Source organism: Ostrea edulis, chromosome 9, assembly GCF_947568905.1.
Source record: "Ostrea edulis chromosome 9, xbOstEdul1.1, whole genome shotgun sequence".
NCBI classification, from domain to species: domain Eukaryota; kingdom Metazoa; phylum Mollusca; class Bivalvia; order Ostreida; family Ostreidae; genus Ostrea; species Ostrea edulis.
The window spans coordinates 13,243,956-13,264,360 of NC_079172.1; the positions used below are offsets into that span (position 1 = coordinate 13,243,956).

The 20,405-nt window shown below is 35.0% G+C and overlaps 1 protein-coding gene across 6 annotated transcripts in view; it reads left to right on the forward strand.

Annotated features, from left to right (window-relative positions):
- LOC125659449 (filamin-A-like) overlaps window positions 1-20,405 on the forward strand; it is a 58,040-nt gene that overhangs the window by 24,941 nt on the left and 12,694 nt on the right. For 3 of the 6 annotated variants that reach the window (XM_056148583.1, XM_048891114.2, XM_056148582.1), the window contains 13 exons: window positions 444-581; window positions 1,063-1,230; window positions 1,589-1,738; window positions 3,171-3,254; window positions 5,780-5,920; window positions 6,019-6,192; window positions 6,386-6,535; window positions 7,650-7,871; window positions 8,235-8,408; window positions 9,441-9,626; window positions 9,930-10,013; window positions 10,291-10,428; window positions 11,281-11,460. In XM_056148583.1, coding sequence (XP_056004558.1) covers window positions 444-581; window positions 1,063-1,230; window positions 1,589-1,738; window positions 3,171-3,254; window positions 5,780-5,920; window positions 6,019-6,192; window positions 6,386-6,535; window positions 7,650-7,871; window positions 8,235-8,408; window positions 9,441-9,626; window positions 9,930-10,013; window positions 10,291-10,428; window positions 11,281-11,460 — 1,989 coding nt within the window. The remainder of the gene's footprint in view (window positions 1-443; window positions 582-1,062; window positions 1,231-1,588; window positions 1,739-3,170; window positions 3,255-5,779; window positions 5,921-6,018; window positions 6,193-6,385; window positions 6,536-7,649; window positions 7,872-8,234; window positions 8,409-9,440; window positions 9,627-9,929; window positions 10,014-10,290; window positions 10,429-11,280; window positions 11,461-20,405) is intronic. The other 3 variants (XM_056148585.1, XM_056148586.1, XM_056148584.1) reach the window with 2 other exon arrangements.

The window sequence follows — 20,405 nt, forward strand, 5'->3', positions numbered from 1 at the left end:
CACAAAACTAAAACAGTGAAAATAATTAAAACATTGCTAAAACACTTACTCTGAATGGACATATTAAGCATGAATACTATACTGCGTAAAAATTCATTTAGACAAGAAATGGTGAAAATAGCAAGGAGTGAAAGCTGTATATGACTGATTCAGGAAAATCATGGATAACATTTTATGCCCTCAGTTCACTGATTCAGATCATATAAATGTATCGTATTTGTCATGTGCGATATTTAAAAAATGGAAATTATGTTTTTGCTAGTTTAGCTTGGATTTGATGTAACGTTTTTTGCAACTACACATAAGCCATAACAAAAAACATATTTGGGTGTACTTGATTCAGTAGAAGGTCTCTTTAACCAAAGGCGCTAAAATAAATACGCCACCAAATGTAATACATTTACTGTATTCGCCTATCATGCACCTTGTTCTGATGTTTACAGGGGATCATAAGATTTCCATCATGTACAGAGACACAGAGATTGAGGGCAGCCCATTTACAGCCAAGGCCTATGATACATCAGCCATCATGGTCTCTCCACTCCAAGATGGGCTAGTCGGTTCACCTGTGGAGTTCACAAGTCAGTATTTGCAAGTGGTGATTGGAAAAGTATTAATGCTACATAAAGCTGTCAAAATATCCAATCTTCAGACTGGGATCCAAGCTTTTATTTTCAAGAGCAGAGATTTTTTTTTTTTTTACTTTTTACAAAACTACATTTATTTTCATGTGATTTTTAACATTAATGAATTTTGATCTGCAAACAAAAACAAAACATCCATTTCTTGCTATTTTTGTCTTGAGTTCTGACTCTGTACAAGTAAAGTTCCCGACATATAACAAATGAAGACAATTTTTAAGACCCATAGTTATTGTCAGTGAAAATATTTCAACTATATTAAGTTTCAAGATATTCTATAAATTTTCTGTATTGCTATTAAAGTTCGAAGATGTTGGACGATTTTTCTGTATAACTGAGAACATTTCATCCAAACTTGCAAAATGTTCAATATTGTGTTACAGAGAACACTTTGTGAAGAATTCAATAATTTTTCTATCAGTTGATGTAACAAGAGCAGGGGAAGGCCAGTTAGAAATCATGGTCAATGATGGAAACCTACGTAATTCGGTGGACATGGAGCGCACCGGAGTGTACAGAATTACCTTCACCCCCCAGGAGGCAGGCAGACAGTACGTCAACATCAACTTTAACAGCGAAGGAGTACCAGGTAGACATTTGTTTTTCAACTTCAAGGAGACTTCATACGATGGTTTCATAGCTTGTTGTTGGGTGCCAATTTTCGGTGTTTTCGAAGTTATGCCAGACCAGGAAATCAAGTAATCAACAAAGTACAAGTTTTGCTCAGAAGGGGAGAACATGAAGTGTCTGCCCACAAAATTATGTTTCAGTAAAACTGTATTTTTTCAGAAATCCAATAAATGTAAATCAAAAAGGGGGGGGGGGGGGAGGGTTCATTTCTTTTGATTATTTATAAGGATGTTTAATAAACATTTGATCTAAGAAGTGCACCCTTAGTGAAAAAAAAATGTACTTTGAATCATTGATTTTTGTTTTCCACTTTCCAGGTTCTCCATTATCTTGTGTTGCTGTGGATGTTGCTGGTGCTGCAATCACTGGTCTAAAGACGACACTTCCTGCCAACAAACTCACAGCATTCACCATAGAAACGCCCTCTGCTGGGGTCTCAGAGTTCAGTGCTGTTGTCGACATCACAAGTGAGAATGTGTTCATTGTTCAAATAAGGAAATCTATCCATGCATAAATTTCATGTTTTGAATTTGTAAAGTGAAATGCTTTTTTAAAAGTAAAACAAAATGATTAGAATTATCCTGCATGATTTTGATTATAAGCACTGGAGAGGATTAGCTATCGTAGTGTATTATATACATGTATATGGAATGTAAAACAGTATTCTGATGGGTAAAACTTATATTTATCTAGCATGAATACACGTGGAACACGTATTTCAAAAAGGTATACTAATACTTTTACTAACTGCTGGCAACGTCATTTAGCAAACATGCATGAATGAGGTGCAGTAGTAGACAGAAAGCTAGTCGATTCCGGGAGTTGTTTCCCTTTATGAATATATTAGGGTGTCTTTTTTTTTTTGCAGTTGCAAAATACAATGTATTTACGTCATTAAAAGATAGAAATAAATCTTGGTTGATTAAAACCAGAGTAGCAGGAAATTATATGACTGGATTGTCAGTCTGTATATTTATAAATATATGCTCCATTTTGGAATGGAATTTCCAGGGGGGGGGGATCTTAAGTGAAAGATTTTATAGAATTCATGCTTCTTGCATTGCTTTTAGAGTAAGAAAGTTAATCTGAAGCACAGGCAATTGCATTGCTTGGGGTTGAATTTACTATTAATGACCCCAAGTGATGCAATTGCCTGTGACCTGAAGTAAACCTCTGTTCACAATTGAGGTATATGTAATTTGATTGTCACACAAAAAAATTTAACACAAAATGCCTATACTATGGAGAGATAGATACATTTAGTGTATGTGTACTCATATTAGCATATTTAAAATTTGGTACAGTCAGACTTGATGCACTATTTGGCATACTCCTGATTTAGCACTTCTTCTTTGTATGATAATGGATAAATAGATCGAGATTTTCATATTTTAATGCACTCTTACTTCACTGCCAAAACCGCTAACTTTTGAATCCTGCTAAAATAAGTCCACATACAGTATTTCTCAGAGTGTTTTATAATCTAAATCAAGTTATTTGTACTTCTAGTAAAAAAAACAAAGACTCTTTAAAAATTAGGAATATCCCTTGCTTGAAATATATTCTTTCCTGTATGAAATAGAATCCCAGCAATGAGCATGCAAAGCAAATTATAGCTACTTAGCTAGTTATAGTTTATAAAAAATCCATCAATATAGAATCACATTTGGTGCTGAAAATTTCCTGTACTCGATATTGAAAGTGTTGGCTCGGTTTTTTGCATGAAGAATCAAGTCACATAGTGCATGGCTGTGGATGCAGGTGAGTGCATGTCAATAAAAAGTATATAATGATTATTCCTGTATAGATAAAAGTTTCTGTGTAATTACTGAGTCATTAGATTGCTTTTTTTATACTGGTAGTCCATGACTCATGTCTTGTATCTTGTTTCATTTCTAGGTCCATCGGGAGAAAAAATCCCAGCTACTGTGACTAGCACGCCTGTTGATGGACAACATGTTGAATTCGTCCCCAGAGAAGTGGGTATGTTGTACCAGACTTTCTTAGAGTAAATTAAGTTTGAATTGTGGGCTTTTCAAAAATCTGTCCTGACTCAGAAAAAAGAATAGAAAAATTTTAGCATGATTTTTAAATATACTTTAAATATAGCTTCTCCATCGTCAACTTCCCATATTTATGTAGCAATATTCCATTATCACCTGCATATGGTGTTTATATCTCTCAAGTGATTTGATACACAAGAGCTTGTTCTGCGTATGGTCAGTTTTTAAATCGAGGCAAGCTACTGACAAACAAGTTGATGGTACAGGGGTTTCAACAATCTCGTTTAAAGTCAGAATTTCGCAAATTCTATGGTCGTTATAACGATCTAGTTTGCCAATACCTATCATTGGGTCAAATGCTGTCTGACGTATTTCATACCGATTGTTAGATGTGGCACACTGATTTTGACTATGGATAACTCTGTTTACCTGATCAAGATATAGGGCTCATGGTGGGTGTGACCGGTCAACAAGGAATGCTTACTCCTCTTAGGCACCTGATCTCACCTCTGGTGTGTCCAGGAGTGCGTGTTTGCCCACCTATCTACTTTGTATTGCTTATGGGATTTATGAGATTGATCACTGTTCATTATATCTTCACCTTTCACTAAAAGGTCAATCAGTATTACAGCAAGATGATTTGCAGTCACATTTCTATGAAGATATTGCAAATTAAATTCACAATTGAAATATAGAATATCTGTTTTTTCCTTTTGTATTTTATTGATTGTATATATCTCTATGCACTTATCTACAACAGTAAGGAAAATATTAGGCCCTCGCATTTCCCTGGTCTATACAGCAGTGTCTGTTTTTACTAAAGTAGTTCACCTGGCTCCATAATATTATCTGAAAGTAGACTTAATTGGTACCTCCATACTCTCATTATTATCTAATAAATGTATAGAAAGTCTATTTATTTCCATTTAACAGAGTTAAAACTAATAAATTATCAAATAAAATATATAGGTCATCTCCCAAATATATATATATAGGTCACCCCCCTTTTTAAGATGTGAGACATACATAAACAAAATCATATATATCAACATCAGAAAATTGCATTTATCCTTATGCAGAGTTATCAAATTTCAGATAATATTCATAACAATTTCATGAAACAGTTTCTTCACAAAAATATACAAAATGTTTATGAAAAATAAAGGAAATCTATTACATAATGGACTTGAGAAAGAAATCAATGAAAACAAGAGTTATTGCCCTTGGATTCAAAATTCATTGATTATTCATATATAACTTTAAGATGATTGAAATATTTCATATCCAACAAGATTTTTTCCAAAAGACTCTGACAAAATTTATGTTCCGATTATGCATAAATCTAAATAAATCATTGATTTTGCAAAATCTCAAAACATCACATTTGGGTGGAATGGTTACTGTAGACCTAAGTCAAAAAACAATATTTTGTATACACCCTTTGATTTGTAAAATATCTTAACTGACTTATAAAATGATGTATATATTTAAGTCTCTCAAACAAAGTTTGGAGACTTGTTGTTTTTGCTCAGTTCTTATTATTTTTCTGCTTCTTGATCTTCTCCTTTTAAGTTTGTGCCTAAAAATGTCTGCAGCCATTCTCCGTAACTCATTGATGAAACTATTAGATACTCAAGGATATGAAAACTGGTATAACTTTAGAACTGGGACTAATAGTGACATAGGATGTTCAGAAATGATAAGATGATAGGACTTACAAAACTAGTATCAATGTCAAGTGACTCCAGTGGCCTTGACCTCTGACCTTGAGCATAAAACTGATATTACCCCAGAAGCAGGTCTGATGGAGACATTAAATTTTCTGAAATGATGAAAGAATGATGGGACCTACAAATTAGTATCAAGGTCAAGTGACTCCAGTGATTTTGAACATTAAAAACTGGTATAACTTTAGAACTGGGATTGATAGAGACATGGGATCTTCAGAAATGATAAAAGGGTGTTGTGACCTACAAACTAGTATCAAAGTCAACTGACTCCAGTGACCTTAACCTCTTACTCTTGTAAAGATAGAAATGTTATTAAACATTATTCTTCAACAATTGACAGGCATGTTCTACACATTATTTTAATGTCTCTCATTGGAATGGATTTTGTGCAAGGTAGTTATTAATGTGGAGGAAAACAGTAGTACTCAGGAAAAAAACCCACTTTTATACAATAAGTATACTTCATTTTAATAGGAGACTATAAATCAGCAGATTATAATCATATCTTGTTTATGAATTAGATCAGTCAATTTTTCTTTTCTCATTTTATTGTCATGGTCATTTTACCACTCATATGAAAAATAGGCTAAACAGTAATGAAAAGTAAGTATAGGTGTAAATTTTGATGAGAAATTCTGACTTAGGACTTATATTGATCAGTTAGGTATAAAGATGGAATTTAGGGCTTCTTCGAATATAGGGTCATCCAAAATTGACTGTAGGAATTTCATAAAGGTGTAGCTTAGTGTATGATGAATGAACTTCCTGTTTACAGGGGAATATACCATCCAGGTTTTCTGTGGAAAAGATGAAATCTGTGGTGGTCCACACTACGTGAATGTTTTTAACCCTAAAAGTGTCATCATCAATAACATGCCATTCCACTGCTTTCTGGGAGAGAAGTGCACATTCTTAGGTAATTTCTTAATCATTAGATCCAATTGATTACAAGTGATTGCATGAAAAGGCAAGCGGAATAGATTTAAGGTAATATTGTCTTTTTATTAATTGTAGTGGATGCTTCTAAGGCTGGTGGGGGTATTTTGGAGGTGGCCATTCTGGCCAATATGAATCATGTTCCCCATACACTGGAGGACCTGGGAAAGGGGATTTACGAGATCAGTTTTGTTGGACAGGAAGCAGTGCGACACAGGGTCCATCTGACATTCAATGAGATCTACATCCCAGGTAAAATTCATGTATTTCAAAACATCTTCGAATCAGAAAATGGTAATGCAGTTTGGTATGAACACTGCTTTTAGCACATTTATCAGAAGTTCCATTGTTTGAGCAAATACCGTTTTCCAGCTAACACCTGCAATCAGTCATGGAGTGAGTTTATACTAATATGTAAGAAATAACTCTGATTACCTTTGTGTAGGTAGCCCTTTTTGGATTGAAGTGTTGGACGAGTTGGAATTTGTCATGGATGAATTCAGTCGCCAGCAATTTTTTGCCATCTACCAATCAGCAGGATTTACTTTCCACGGTCCCAGTGGTCTGAGTGATCAATTCAAGGTGTCCATTGAAGGTATTCCAAAGCAGACATCACCACACTGATGACATACAAACATGCTTTCCAATCTGTCAATGCGACAAAATAATTCTGGCATCACTGCATGCACCCTCTTTTAGAGCATGTAAAAATCTAGATGCATGACCGAAGATGTAATGAAGCAGTACAATGGAGGATTGAAACATGCTAGTCCGCTTTCAAGACTAGAGCAGCTAATTTGACAATATCGCTGTATTTTGCTTAACTTTCAGACAACGACATTTGCTTGAGTTGACTTTAAGCAAGGAAATGTGCACCCATTTTGATCTTTGAAAGCCATGATTAAAAACATTAAATTTAAATTCAGTGCAGCCTCTTTTAATTGAATATGCAAAATTGATACACTGTACAATGATGAGAGAAATTAGAAGTTGTGTATAATCAGAGAACATAAAGTTTATTGTGAGATGCCATGCTGCATGAAATTTTAAAACAGTAAACTTGTGTATTAAAGAACCTAACACAATAATGCTACCTATCATTTAAATGCGTGTACGTATTGCAACATTTCCGCAGCACATGTGCACTGGTGGTGGAGCTTTGCGGACTATGGTACAAAGTATGTTTGAACATTACAACCACATGTATTAGAGGATGTGTCTGTATTTCAGGGTAAGTAAATGAAATATAATTAATTTATTGCATGTTATTAATCTGCATGTAAGATATACTACAGTAATATAAACTATATTTTTAGTGGGTGTAAAATTTGATGCATTAAGGAGATAAGGGTATGCCATTGATTGTAAGGGACTGAAATTAAGTGAATTTGAGATATTGTTTCACTTTTGATGCTATATACTGTAAATATCAGAGACAAATTATGGGAAACTATAATGAACATGATGTGTTTTATAAAATGAAAGATTTAGTCACTCTGTAAAACTTTAAAATTTTCAGTTTTACAGATTTGGTGAATTTGAGTTCTAGCTATCACCAAAATAAGTCAAATTTAGCACCCCATCAAAAAACCTGTAATACAGCATTTAACTAGACTTCCTAAGTAGTACTTAGCACAACTATATATTGATAAGTCTTTTTAAAACCGCCCTTTTTTTTCATGCCTTGTTTTATATTCTTTAATATGTAGGTCCATCTGGTAAGAAAATTGATGCAAAGATTCGAGAATCCAGCTCCAAGTCATACTTTATCGAGTTCGAACCACTGGAAGTGGGCAGCCATCTTGTTCAGGTGTACTTTAATGGCATGATGTTGAAGAACTTTCCCTATGTGATTAAGGTCTATGATGCTGACAAAGTGAAGGTGATCAGACCTGACAAATCTGTGGTGGATGAGCGTATTAAAATTCTGAGTATGTTTTTCTGAAACTTGTTTTAAGAGACATATTGACCTATTGAAATACTTTTGAAATATTCGCCTTTAGCCGCAATTGCCCTCTCTACTTTGATTTGAGCTAACAGGAGTTGGTGTAATTGTGCTATATATATCTTAAATTTGACTTTTTTTGGAAAACCAATTTGATTACTTAACTGTCTGATTAACTCGTGTGAGTATCGTGGGATGCATGCTTCAAGTTTAATACAATGAATGATAGAATTAGATATAAAGGAACAGGAAAACAAATGTATTGCTGAGTAGCCCAATCAATGGAGGCTATAGCCTAAGTTAGTTGTCAGTAAGGACTCTGTGTAGTGTACTCATTAAACTCTTTCAGTTGATGTCAGTCGTTCTGGGGAGGGGGAACTAGAAATGATTGTGGAGTGTGATGGAGAAACCTTACCCAGTGAGATGAAGGAGATGGAGAGAGGCAGGATCGAGGCTTTCTTTATACCAAGACGTGCCGGGGTTCACAAGATCAGCATGACATTTAACGGGGAAAAAGTTCCAGGTAATGACGGGATCCATTCTCATCGGAATCTCTTCTTAATCGTGTGTTGTGAGACAATAGTAGAATAATTACTCCATACTATTACTATAGAGGACCTACAGTTGTGATTTAATTGATTTTTGTTTTACAAACTTATAGCAGACAAAATGAGTGATGTTTATAGGAAAGAATTTGACTGGAAAATGGGATATTTTGGGGTGCTTACAGTCCAAGTTTACCCTTGTTAATTGTAGGCAAATAATTGAATAATCAATTAATCACTGTCACTTAATTATATAACAGTTATCTATCTCACTGCAGGTGCCCCTTTAATTGTTTGATAATGATGTACCAGACTACAGTCTGTGGTTGTTTAATGACATGTACATGCCCCTATTCAAAATTATTATTACAGGTAAATGGAAATGGAAGAGAAAAACATATCCATCCTGCAAACTTTAATATTTAGTTAATATTTAATGCACTGGTTCCATACAATGATTAAAAAAATACAGAATACCAATGTACGTTACAACCGTTGGACTTGTTTGATCGTTAAATGCTCACATGAAAAATGCTGCATGTTGACTTTAATTGACTTGTGAAAACGATGAATTAAATGAATTTTGCTAATAGCACTGCAGTGGTAATTTTTTAATAAGTACTCGGGATTATTGTTTTGATGTCTAAACAATCATTCATGGTGATTTGTTTCTGATTAAACTGACATTGATGTATTAAATACACTCAAATGTCACGTGATTCTTGTGTGGCAAGAAAAAAATTCTGGTTGTATGTGCTTACAATTAAGTCAGATAAAGACTTCAGAGTCAAAATTTTACTCCCCCAAATCAACTTATATGAATATTATACAGTAGATAAATTTTGCTGTATTGGAGTTTGTCAAATGATATCACTCTCTCTATTCCCCTCAAATTTTCCTCGATACCAAACAGGAAACGTTGATATAGATTATGAATTATGGCAGTAAAGGTAATGAGAAACTGCAATGTGAATATAGAAGAAGGTGTGAATGTTTGCTTTTACCTGCAGGATCTCCCTTCATAGTGGATGTAGAAGGACAAATGGTCAAAGAAGTGGCCATCATGGCAAAGCCAGAATTCCAAAAAATAAGTTTGGAAACCCGTAATTTCCGAATTAACCAACAGCAGTGGATTCTTCTCCAGGCGTTTGGTTCCAGCATTGAAGACTTTAGCCATTTTCAAATCAGCATCATAGGTTCCTTTTTTGTGTCATGTATATATAGCATGGGATGTGGACAATATTTAATGCATGAATAAAATCGTAGTAAAACTTTTCAAACTTGACATCAGTCTGTGTTAATTTGTGAGAATGGAGATGCGATGTGAGAGACTTCATGTGATCTGTTACTGAAATGCTTGTGTTGCGATCTGTCTTCTCTTTTTTCCTGTGTCTATTTAATCCAGAGATGTGTGGTGTATTATCTCCCTTTCCTTATGCATAAGAGAATATATATGTACAAGTGCGCTAGATTAAATTGCTCTCTATCATGTCCTTTAGCTCCAAATGGGAACAGAATTCCAGCTAGAATTATATCTCAGGCAGATGGAAGCTTTAAAGTGGAATGGACTCCAACATCTACAGGTAAGGTTGATGTTCTTTTGGCAGGAAATTTTAAAGAGGGCTTAAATCCATGCCAATCACCAGTAATATCTTGGTATATTGTGAAATTTTTCAATAAACAGATGTCTATTTAAAATGTCAGGCTTTAAGAAATTATACATATTGTTGACATTTTTAAGCTTTTAGAGTATTAAAGTTAAGTCGAATAAAGATAGGTAAAAACAATTATATATAACAATAATTATGTGCACAAGATTCTATGTTCCAAAACCCTGTCATTGAATGTGTTTGTTTTCAGGACGCCACACGGTGGAAGTGCAGTACGCGGGACGTCAGATCGACGGCAGCCCATTCTACGTTGATGTGTTTGATCTAGCTATGATCAGAGTGGAGCACTTCAAACAGGGAGGGGTTGGAGAGACAGCTTCGTTTGACAGTGAGTCAGAAGTTTGCTATTTTTAACAGCATCTGCTAATCACCATCTTGTAAAGAATAAGGAAATCAGAGGCAGTTTAGAAGGATTTATTTTGTTGAGATACGAATCCACTCTGACTTTTATCGCGCGTTTAACGTAATTTGTAGTGCATGTCACTTCCGGATTACAATTTAAAACTAAGTAAACAAGCATGGGATACTTCAATTGCTATCAAATTACTGTATTAAAATGCTATTTTTCAAAAAAAAAGGAATCGCTACAACCATTTATAAGAAAATGCATTTGATTAAATTATGTGAGTTGGCGAGGAAAATAAATCTAGGGAATATCTTGAGAACATCGGTAAAACTTCATGCCTTCCATTCAAGGATACGCGTCTAAATGCGCCTTTTTCCTTCCATCTAATTTACATCCAGGTACTAAGCACCAATAGTGACTTGGATCATCATTGTGGGAATGTGCATAGCTTTTTACGGACCGTTTGCTAGCGAAACACCATGCAGTTGCGTCGATGTCAACTTTGCCCTACAATTGCTTACTATCACGTGACCGTGGTGTATAAACGTCAAGTCTAATCGGTCGTTCTGGCACATCCCAAAAGTTGTGTATTGGAATGAAACTTGACTATGTGTAATACAGTTGAATTTCGTTTTCTCGAACACTGATATCTCAAATACCATGGACATGTCAAAGTGATTCAGACGTCCCAACCACTTTAGATAATTTACCCTCGATATCTCCAATCCTTAGATATCTCAGTCCCATCGAGTTCGAGATAATGAGGTTTGACTGTATATATGTTCCTAGAATTGATGACATGGTTTAGAACTTGGTTCATGGTTACAATTTCAGTTGACTTCAGTCAGGTGGGCATACAGGATTACTCGGTGGTCATTCGAAGTCCCACCGGAAGCATCGTAGACTATAACTCAATTAGTGCGCACTCCGATGTAAGGAAGGAGATTACCTATGTACCATCAGAGACAGGACAACACGAGATCTACATTAACTACTGTGGATTTGAACTCCCAGGTAAGACTTATTAAATCACCAGTAAAGGGGTCACTGACCTTTGTGTTAAACCAATCAAATCCCAAGATCCTGTAACAAAGAGGAAGGTCCACGGACATGGCTTCTAAATGAGTGCATGATACTGGTCTGAAAATTGGCAGGAAAAGTCAGTGATTTGTAAATTTGTTTGATAATAAAGTTGAAAGCAAATCTCTGCATGATATAGTATACTTATATAAAGTTTCAAGATCGACTCATTTTCAAGATTGACTTATTTTGAAGAATTTCCTTTAGCAATGCCTCATGCAGTTGTAAAAATGCTGACAGGAAGGAACGGTTGATTCATATGAATTGTTGCTGCTTAATTTCAGTATTTTTAGATAGAGCCTGTACAATGCAATCTCTTGATTATTGCCTTTGTAATTTGAAAGTTGCTTTATTTTCTCAAAATCAGTATTTTTTGAAGTCAAGAATGTTATACTGTTCCACCATTAGTGTGACCCCCCCCCCCCCCCCCCCAAAATAATTTGGATTTATTTTTATTTTCAACATTACCTTTGCTTTTATCGTCTTTTTTCTGAGCGCATAACCTCACTAAAATACTTTGAAAGACAGTTGTGAAGCCGCCATTTTATCACAAACATGACTAAGATAAATTATACGTCGGATAGTTTGTGTTATTCAGAACAACTTACTGATAGGATAAGATATGGTACAATCTTCGCTAGTAGTAGTACTGTAGTTTTAAAAATAAAATGATGATTCAGTAATACAGAGTTGGACTTTACTTTCTATTAATATTTGATATTCATCACAAGCTCAACACAATTCTTGTAATAATTTCCTGATCCCACCTCTGGTTTATCCAGGGGTCCGTGTTTGCCCAACTCTCTATTTTGTATTGTTTATAGGAGTTATGAGATTGATCACTGCTCGTTATCTTCACCTTTCACATTTCTTATTGAAATAATCACTTGCCCCATCAGGCAGTATGTATTGAGTTTCACTTGTCCGAACTGGGTTTTCACTTGCCTCAGGCAATTGGACAACTGTTAGTGTCCATCCCTGCATCATGATCCTGATGCTGCATCTCCTCCACATTTTAGTGATCTGGCAGAGTAGAATTTTTGTGTTACATGCAGATACATGATTTGAATGCTGAATCTAACTTACATTTCCTGAATCGGGTTAAATTGTTTAGAACAGGACCATTACTCTGTAACTATTTTTTTTTTTTTTTTTTTTTTTTTTTTTTTTATACATGTGTGTGGTTTAAACCTGTTTGAGTGATGCATCTTAAGATGTGGGATACCATTCATGATTCAAATGATGCATCTATGTAATCTACTTTTCTGTATGAGGTTAGAATATTTGGTACTAGACCCATTGATTATTAACAGTAACTACTATATGGTTCACTCAGGTGGCAGAACATTCAATATCAATCTGACAAACATACCACTTCTCTCCCCTACCTTAATTTTACCTGACAAGTGACGAACTCTGTTGTCTTCTCATAAGTCTTTGTAGATGTTAGACTTTGTATTTAACTTTGTATGGAAACAGTTCAGTAGCACATGACAAATGAATCTGTTGTTACAGATTTTTGTGATGTAGGGATCGTTGGTGAATCTGTCTATTTATAGATTCATGAAATAGATTTTTTATGCTGCAAAGTCCTGATTTCTAAACACCTGTCATCAACAGGGGTATTCTGGTGTATTGCACAGTGCATCAGATCTGTCTGTCTGTCTGTCTCCGTCTGTCTGTCCATCTGTCTGAAAACTAATTACATTTTCGACTTCTTCTCCAGAACCACTGGGCCAATTATAACCAAAATTGACCAAATGCATACTTGGATGATGGGCTTTCAAGTTTGTTCAAATGAAGGGCCATGGGGCCTTCAAAGGGGAGATAATCACAAAAATACAAAATTAGGGGGGGTGTCATTTAAAAATCATCTTCTCAAGAACCACTAAGCCAGAAGAGCTGACATTGACATGAAAGCTTCCTGACATCGTGCAGATTCAAGTTTGTTAAAATCATGGCCTCCAGAGGTAGGATGGGGCCACAATAGGGGATCAAAGTTTTACATTCAAATATATTGGGAAAATCATTCAAAATCTTCTTCTAAAGAATCACTGGGCCAGAAAGCTTCCTGACATAGTGCAGATTCAAGTTTGTAAAAACCATGCCCCTGCCCCCCCCCTGCCCCCCCCGCCCCCCCCCCCCCCCCCCCCCCCCCCCCCCCCCCCCGAGGAGTAGGTTACATGGTGCCACAATAGGGGATCAATGTTTTACATTCAACTATATAGGAAAAATCTTTAAATATGAGCCAAGGTGACTCAGGTGAGTGATGTGGCCCATGGGCCTCTTGTTTTATCTTGTTGCCATTTCTATACATCTGGTAACTCAACTTTCATCAAAGTTGTATCAGAATTGTCTTCATACAAAACTTCCGATGTTCACTATCAATGGTAATTCATAAATTATATCATATTCATTAATGAAAGTATTGTGTGGTTGGTTGGTTGTATATTGTTTAACGTCCCACTCAAAAATGTTTCATTCATATGAAGACATCGGTTGATCACCACTGCCGGTGAAGGACTGCAAAATTTAGGCGTATGCTCAGCGCTTACTGCCTTCAAGCAGGGAAGGATCTTTATCGTGCTACACCTGCTGTGACACGGGGCCTCAGTTTTTGCGGTCTCATCTGAAGGACCGCCCCATTTAGTTGCCTTTTATGGCAAGCAAGTGGAACTGAGGACCTATTCTAACCTGGATCCCCACAGACAAATGTATGTGTCAATATAACTTTGATCAGAACAAGACTAATGATCTTGGTTAAAGTAAAATAAAGTTATTATAACAAAATAAAATTACAAAATAAACAAATTTAGAATCTTGATTTAAAATTGTTGGTCAATTTAATCCAACGCGTGTGGTGGTCAATGACAATTTTCCCCACAACTTAGTGAAATAAGCTCTTTAACCGACTATATAGCATAAAGCACATAGCAGAAATGGTATATAAACAATCACAGTCATAAAACAGAGAAATTATTACATAAAAACGCATACATGTATATTGACATCACACATCCTGCATACATATACAGGGACTATATAAAAACACAGATACAAACAGAAGAAGCAGGGGTTAAAAAATGCAGTAAAAAGCACAGCACTGATACAGTTGGGAAACAGAAAACAAGAAGCTTGTATATGAATCACATGATGAAATCTATGGTGTTTTATGTTCAGTGTGGCCGTTCTGGACCATCAAGAAAACATTTGAATATATTCCTCATAGTGCACCAACAATCTAGAAAATTTCAAAGTTTTGTTATTAATAAACCAGATGACAGTGTGGCCAATTATTGGAGACTATTGACCACTGATCATGTATAATGCAATATGTCACCATTAGATGGCGAGTCTCAAGATAATGACTGGTTTGGTGGGATGTTAAATTGATTGTTATGTCCTGATGTCTATCAGCCCCATTTAATGCTTCACCAGACCCACCGTCTTGCTCTACAGAATTTTTCTCACAATTTAGTTCAGATTAACATGGCTGACAGTAGGTATATTTTTCTTGATTTCTGTCTAATTTTTTACTTCACCTGTTTTAGATCTGTGAAGTCTTTCAATCATTAATCAGATCTTTAAATGAAACTGCTAATGGTTTCTCGCTAAAGAGATATTGTAGTTAGTCTTGTTGTCTGTATGTTGGTAATTTATGCCGTTGATTTGCATTTTCTCCATTTTTTGAATTTCATTGAAAGATACTTTAGCCGTGGAATGTTCATTACTAATTATTGGTATAAATGGTATCGAACAGTTTGCTCTAACATTAAAAGGTGTTAAATTACTACAAGTTCATCTTAAATATTGATTGTTATCATCATGCGAAATATAATCTATCCGCAAACCTTTATCAGTACTTGTTCTCCAACTAGTACACATTATGGTATATTGAGATTATTAAATTGTGTACTTCAACTAGTACACACCATGGTTGAGATTAAGTTTCTACTTCAAAAAGTACACAGTTTGTACTTCAACTAGCACACTGAAAACTGTTGAAGTTTGGATACTGTTGTGCTGTGGATAGCGAGTTAGAAATCTCCCATACCTACAGTACTTCATTGTGATTTCTAAGGACACTGTATGTATAAAACAATTTCATGCCATAGTGTTCAGTGAACCAGGTCATTAAAAATGGATTAATGACCATCCATTTTCAACTAATTGGAAAAAAAAAAGATTTACGAAGTAAAATTGTTTAGTATCGATGGACATCAAAGGGGGTTAAAAGCCCCAGAATGGTCTGGTTTAACACTAATGGTATAGCTAACAGCCTGCAGCTATAGTCAAATGTTGATAAAAAGGGTCAATCTTGTTAAAATTAGTAGCTGGATGGGCTATAAGAAAATTCTTGGAGCAGTAGCAATAGTAAACACATTATGCACAGTCATTATATTAAATGTATTGCAACCTGAAGCAAGATCTGATGATAAATTTGATTTCATATATTCAAGTTTTGAATTTTTTAAAGGAGTCAGTCACTGACCCCACCCCTTCCCCTGCAAGGAAACAAGGATGAGAAACATTCACTGGTTTTTGTGTTAGCACTGGGCTAGATTGCAATGATTTCGATGGGCTTCCACACTAAAAAGCTGCAGTCTATTGATCTTTTGATATCGCAATTTAAGGACATTTTAAAAAAAAATAAAAAAAATGGATGCATGGGTTGTTTTAATTTGGGGGGGGGGGGGGGGGGGGCTTAATTTGGTTATATTAAATACAAATACTGTACAATGTATAAAATTCTTTTTAAAAATAATTTAAAAATTGCAAATTTTCTTGGATGTTCAAAAGTTTGAATAATTATTATAAATTACCCCTAGCTTAATTGAGGAATTGTGGGAATATTCCATATGGTAAATTATATTCATTTTACTTACAAAAACATAAATTTAGGTTTTATTTTCATCACTTTTTTAAAGAAGTTTTTCGTAGCATTAGTGTTGTTAATTCATGCACTGTATATTGCATTTAGCAGCTACTGGATATCGTCCGATGTCTAGTACATGTATTATGAACAATGTTGGTGTTATTTAGGACCCCACATCAAAGATGTTAATGGTCGGAGCCTAAATTTTTACTGTCTGTCCATCCATAATTATTTTAGTGCCATTTCTTGCATGGAACTGCAAGGAAAAGTAGATGTGTGTTGTTCTGGAGTTATGGGACTTTGATTGAAGCATTTTTTTCTCTCTTACACCATGCATGGAACTTTGATGTTTTACACAGTGGCATAACAGTTGTGTAGGTGTGTGTATTGTTTTTTGATAATTTTTTATGTATCATTCCAGGGTACTGGATTTTATCAAAATAATTACAATTTTTAATTTCCTTATCATTAAATTACTCCGGACTGTCTGAACATTTATTTGACTTATCATTGAATTACTCCGGGCTGTCTGAACATTCATTTGACTTATCATTGAATTACTCCGGGCCGTCTGAACATTCATTTGACTTATTATTGAATTACTCGGGGCTGTCTGAACATTCATTTGACTTATCATTGAATTACTCGGGGCTGTCTGAACATTCATTTGACTTATCATTGAATTACTCTGGGCTGTCTGAATATTCATTTGACTTATCATTGAATTACTCGGGGCTGTCTGAACATTCATTTGACTTATCATTGAATTACTCGGGGCTGTCTGAACATTCATTTGACTTATCATTGAATTACTCGGGGCTGTCTGAACATTCATTTGACTTATCATTGAATTACTTGGGGCTGTCTGAACATTCATTTGACTTATCATTGAATTACTTGGGGCTGTCTGAACATTCATTTGACTTATTGAATTACTCGGGGCTGTCTGAACATTCATTTGACTTATCATTGAATTACTCGGGGCTGTCTGAACATTCATCTGACTTATCATTGAATTACTCGGGGCTGTCTGAACATTCATTTGACTTATCATTAAATTACTCCGGGCTGTCTGAACATTCATTTGACTTATCATTGAATTACTCGGGGCTGTCTGAACATTCATTTGACTTATCATTGAATTACTTGGGGCTGTCTGAACATTCATTTGACTTATCATTGAATTACTTGGGGCTGTCTGAACATTCATTTGACTTATTGAATTACTCGGGGCTGTCTGAACATTCATTTGACAAGTTTATCATTGAATTACTCGGGGCTGTCTGAACATTCATTTGACTTATCATTGAATTACTCGGGGCTGTCTGAACATTCATTTGACTTATCATTGAATTACTCGGGGCTGTCTGAACATTCATCTGACTTATCATTAAATTACTCCGGGCTGTCTGAATATTCATCTGACTTATCATTGAATTACTTGGGGCTGTCTGAACATTCATTTTACTTAATCCCTTAAATGAAGTTTGGGGAGTACATTGGTTAATTTGTACTGTATCTGACCATCCATCCATTTTTACACAGCAAGTATACCTGGGTTACCTATGAGTCCATATATGTTTATGGGGTTGGTTTACTGTGCATTTCTCTTAGTGATGTGGGGTTAAAAAAAAAAATCTGACCTTTTAACCCCAAAAAGAAACTTGTCTTTATGACACATTGACATTTTGTTTTCACAGTCTCCTGACATTGTTTATGTATATGTGTATGCAGTTTATATGGGAATGACTTGGTAATATTACAGGACACAATTTCACATGGTATATATCACCTGTGTAAATGTTTGGCAGTTTGTAGACGTATTTTGTCCAGAAATTTTTCACAGAGACTGTTCATTTAATATGATTTTTACCAAGTTATGCGGAAATGTATACTTTGTAAACCTTCACATATGGTACTATCAGATTTGTTTAATTTTGAAAAAGTGATGGCCATTTGTAAGTTATTATTATTTTTTTTTTTATATTTCAGTATACATGTTTACATATTGCTAGTATCCTCCCCTACTACTATTAAACTTTCACGGTGGTATTGTTTTCACCATGTGTGTTTTTTCATCCTGCATCCATCCATTGGGACAATTAACCGGTTTTAGCTAGACTGTCCACGTGCATATCACTCTGCATTTTGTTCATCCATCGTTTGTTGGGACATCTAGTTCTCATATGTCTGAATTCGAAAACACATGCCGATTTAAAATATAGTAACCCAATAGGAATATTAGTAATGTATATAGGTAGTATGTATTGCTCTCATTTGGACAGGTCTAGCTATAGGAATATTTAGTTGGTATCTTTCATTTCGGACAGCTCTTTATGGAATTGTATAATTGTTAAAATCAACCTTTTTTTTATACTACATGTAGGTGATATTGTATATTGTATAACTCGATCATAAAGCTTTAATGGAATTGCCTAACATATGAGGATCTTCAATGATCTCGAGAGCAGACCCAGCACAATTTTAGGGATTGAACTGGTTTTACCATGTCTGTTTGTTCGGCTGTCCGTCTCTGTAAACAATATTTTGTGTACACAGATTCTCCTTTACAGGATTTTTTCGATTATCTGCAATAAAGTTTTACACAGTAGATTTTATCCTTTTGATGATGATACAATTTCTTTGATCTTGTGGAGTTAAAGGACTTTAATTGCTTTAATGTTATAATTTTTTCAGTTTTGTACACATATACCAATTCCTCAGGAATTCTTCAATTGTGCAGTCGTCTAGAATTTATAGCAATATATCACAACCACCATATACTTAGCACTTTTTTTTTTTGAATTTGAAGATTATACCAGACAAAATAGGTATATACTTATAACCTAGCTACCTGTGTGTAATGAACTCAAGGTCGTTGACACAAGGTCAGAGTTGTTAGAAGACAAAGTATGGGATCCTTAAATTATTTAGAAAAAGTTGCCCCTGCAAAGGGGGTCTTGATTTTAATAATGTGTGTGTGTGTGTGAGCATGTGTGCATATGTGTGTGGACATGCATACATGTGACTGCATGTGTGTCTGCATGGTTATGAATATAGTATACGTGTGGGCATAATTTGGGTTCAATGACTGGTAACCTATGGTGATTGAATTGGGAAGCAGTTTGTGAACAAGTTGGTCATCGGTAAGCCACCGTCAACAACAGTTACAAGCAATTACAGCTATACACATGTAGTACTAGAGTAACTTTGACTTCAGACACATGTTTTGTTTTAATCACTATTTGATATTGTGCATACAGGAATTGGGTAATTTCTCTAAATGCTGGAGAAAAAAATGCTACCTCTTAAAGTTTAGCACCTTAAAAATGCAAAAAGCAAGGAGATCTTTCATTAGTGTGGCTGACAAAATGAGTTGATATTGTGGAGTTAAACGCCAGCTTTCTTCTGGTATTAAAGGAACTTTTAGCTCTCCTCTAATATCTATTGACAATGTTTATCATGCAATATTTGTCAATGGGCTCGGCTACACTGTTTGGCATTCTTAAGAGAGAAAACCAGTTTGTGTGGGCCACGAAATATTTAACCATAGAAAAACAAATATGCAAATAAAAGCTTGAATTTTGATAATATTGAGGGTAATCTTATGCTGAACTCTAGTAACAATGCTTGAATTTTTCAAAGATATTTCAAATGGGATATTATTAATTCAGAGTTGTGCTGTATGAATAATTTAAAATTAACTAATGAACATTTTCTTCATTTGCTTGTAAATACCTTCACTATTTGAATAAATGCGTAAAATTTATCGATTCTGGGGATGAAAGCTGTTAATTTAAGAGCCTTTGTTGAAAATTTCACGTGGGAATGATGTGGGAGGATATGCAGATTTAGTATATTTCATGCAATACATGTTACGGAGGACGGTTTATAGATTTACACCTGGAAATGGTATGGAATAAACTTTTAGTGTAAAAATCGACTATGTTTGTAAATGGTAATTGATCTTTCGAATGAGGACTCATCATCTCGGTGCATTGGG